The 2,470-nt window shown below is 48.7% G+C and overlaps 1 protein-coding gene across 1 annotated transcript in view; it reads left to right on the forward strand.

Annotated features, from left to right (window-relative positions):
- The window catches only part of FAM117A (family with sequence similarity 117 member A), a 54,923-nt gene extending 54,055 nt beyond the window's left edge, over positions 1 to 868 (forward strand). Inside the window, exon 8 of the mRNA XM_007941933.2 lies at positions 568 to 868. Coding sequence (XP_007940124.1) covers positions 568 to 868 — 301 coding nt within the window. The remainder of the gene's footprint in view (positions 1 to 567) is intronic.
- The last annotated feature ends 1,602 nt before the right edge of the window (positions 869 to 2,470 follow it).

Consider the following 2,470-nt stretch of genomic DNA (forward strand, 5'->3'; position numbering starts at 1 on the left):
CTGCAGACATTTTTTGGTTGTCACAGCTGGGAGGAGGGAGGGCTAGTGTCTGAAGGGCAGAGATGCTGCTGAATATCCTATGAAGCATGGGATAAACCCCACAACAACGAATCACCGGCCCAGAATGTCAGGAGTGCTGACATTGAGAAGCTCTGCTTTCAGTGATAGTCTTAGAAGGTACCTTGCCTGGTTCTCTGTTCTAAAACACCCTTCACTTAAGAAATGTCCCAAATTCAAAGGACCTTTGGTCTCTTCTTCTAGAATCACATTGTCAGGAAGTTTTCGTTCCTGTCTAGCTTCAATCCCTCCGGCTTCTAGCTAAAGTGTATTTCCTGTTGTTCAACCATACTTCTGAAAAATGGAGAACTAAGGGGCCTGAAGACTGTTTATTGCCCAGTAGCCTTTACGTTTTGGTCACGTTATCATCCTGTTTGTACAAAGACCTAGCTCTGCTATTGCCCACTCCCCTGAGACTGCATCATTGCTCATCCTTCCTCATTGGCTGTTTCTCTCTTTCCCTGTATGTGTGCCCATGTATTTCTGTATTTCTCTTTTTCTGTCCTCCAGGTCCCCAGGTCCTGACCTGACCTTCCTGACTTCCTGTCCTGACAAGAACAAAGTCCATTTCAACCCGACCGGCTCGGCCTTCTGTCCTGTCAACTTGATGAAGCCCCTCTTCCCCAGTATGGGCTTCATCTTCCGTAACTGCCCCTCAAGCCCAGGGTCTCCCCATCCCCCGACCAGCCCCAGGCCACCACCTCGGAAGGATCCAGAGGCCTCCAAGGCCTCCCCACTGCCGTTCGAGCCATGGCAGCGCACCCCACCATCAGATGAACCTGTGCTTTTCCAGAGTTCCCTGGTGGTCTGAGGCCCCCACCCACCCACTGTACTATGGAGACCAGTGCCTTGGTGGCAGGCTCTTCCCTTGCCCCCCTGAGATGGGGAATGGAGGAGCCCTTCCCTCTCGGCCTTTGAGCACTTTCATTTATTGTGTCAAAGCCCTGGATCCTCTTTCTGATGGACACCGGCCCCTCCTAATGTGAGGGGACCTGCCTTCTCCACTAGCAGCTGGGCGGCTCACACCTCACACCTGTGTCCCTGCCACCTCCCTCACTTGGTGGAAAACTCACCCAGAAGGTCTCGGGTCCCCTACTCCTAGGTGTGAGTTCAAAGGACTGTATACAAAGCTCTTGTCCTTGTCATAGAGCAAGTTGGCTGTGATTGAAGGAGAGGGGATGCCACAGATGTCCTTCCCTCTCCTCTCTACACGCACAGAAGAGGAGACCAGAAGATAGATCCCCTCATCCTTAGCCCCATCCCCATGGCTCCCTCTCATTGGAGGTGCTGACCAAAGCAGCCCTAAAGGGCCATAACACTTGACCAATTCAGCTGCTGGTAGAGTGGGGAACCAAGGGTTTTCCTAAATGGCATTTTCATCTCGCTTTCACCCTGACTAAAGATTGTCTTAAGCAGCAGCCTGACCTGCCCAGCCCCAGGTGGGTAGTGGGGGAGAGGGAGAGCTGGCATTCCTCTGGGTAGCAAGTAGCAACTCTACGCCCTCCACCTGCCCCAGGTCTGGGTAGGATTAGAAAAATGCCTATTTTTCTTGTATCAATGTAGAAACTATTTTCTCCCAAAGACACTATTTTTGCAGCTGTTTGAAGTTTGTATATTTTCCGTACTGCAAAGCTTACACAAAAAGTGAAGAAGAATGTTAATGTTCAAGTTTTCTTATCCTATGTTTAGAAGTTGTGTTTTTTTTTTTTTTTTTTGCAGATCTTGGTGTTAATAGACCAAATAAATAAGTGTTCCCAGCAGCCTGAGGTTTTGTTAAATCTTTGTTTTGGGGGTATAGGGCAGGGAAGAGGGTTGAAGATTGAGGGTATCATTTTGATCACTTCATCCCTGTCTTCAAGGGAAGGAGCCTTTATTTAACACATAATTGTGTGGATCTGGGTATTGGATAGGAGCTCTGGTGGTACTGTGGTTAAAGCATTGGGCTGCTAACCAAAAGGTTGATGGCTTGAACCCCATAGCTGCTCTGTGGGAGTAAGATGAAGCGGTTTCTTCCATAGAGTTATAGCGTTGGAAACCCTCTGGGGCCGTTCTGCTTTATTTATCTGATAGAGTCACTAAATTGTGATCAACTCGATGGCAGTGGGTTTGGGCTTTTTTGGTTTTGGGTGTTGGATGAATGCAATGGAGTTCTTGTCGTCAGGCCATCAGGCTTGGACTCTTTACATGAACATATGCCCAGTAGATCCTTGAGAAGGCTTTCCAGAAGGAAGAGTTTGGAGTGTCCTGGGGGTGGAATGAGGGATCAGTGGGGAAGTCATCCATTCTTTGGTGAGTTCTGAAAAATTCCCTATGGACAATAGATTTCAGAGAGGAAATGTGGGTGACCAAGGGGAGACAGCTTGACATTATGGACATTCCTTGCACTGGCAAAAGGAACACGATCAGGGAATGG

Source organism: Orycteropus afer, unplaced genomic scaffold (genome assembly GCF_000298275.1).
Source record: "Orycteropus afer afer isolate SDZICR_OR568_19922 unplaced genomic scaffold, OryAfe1.0 scaffold00085, whole genome shotgun sequence".
Lineage (NCBI taxonomy): Eukaryota > Metazoa > Chordata > Mammalia > Tubulidentata > Orycteropodidae > Orycteropus > Orycteropus afer.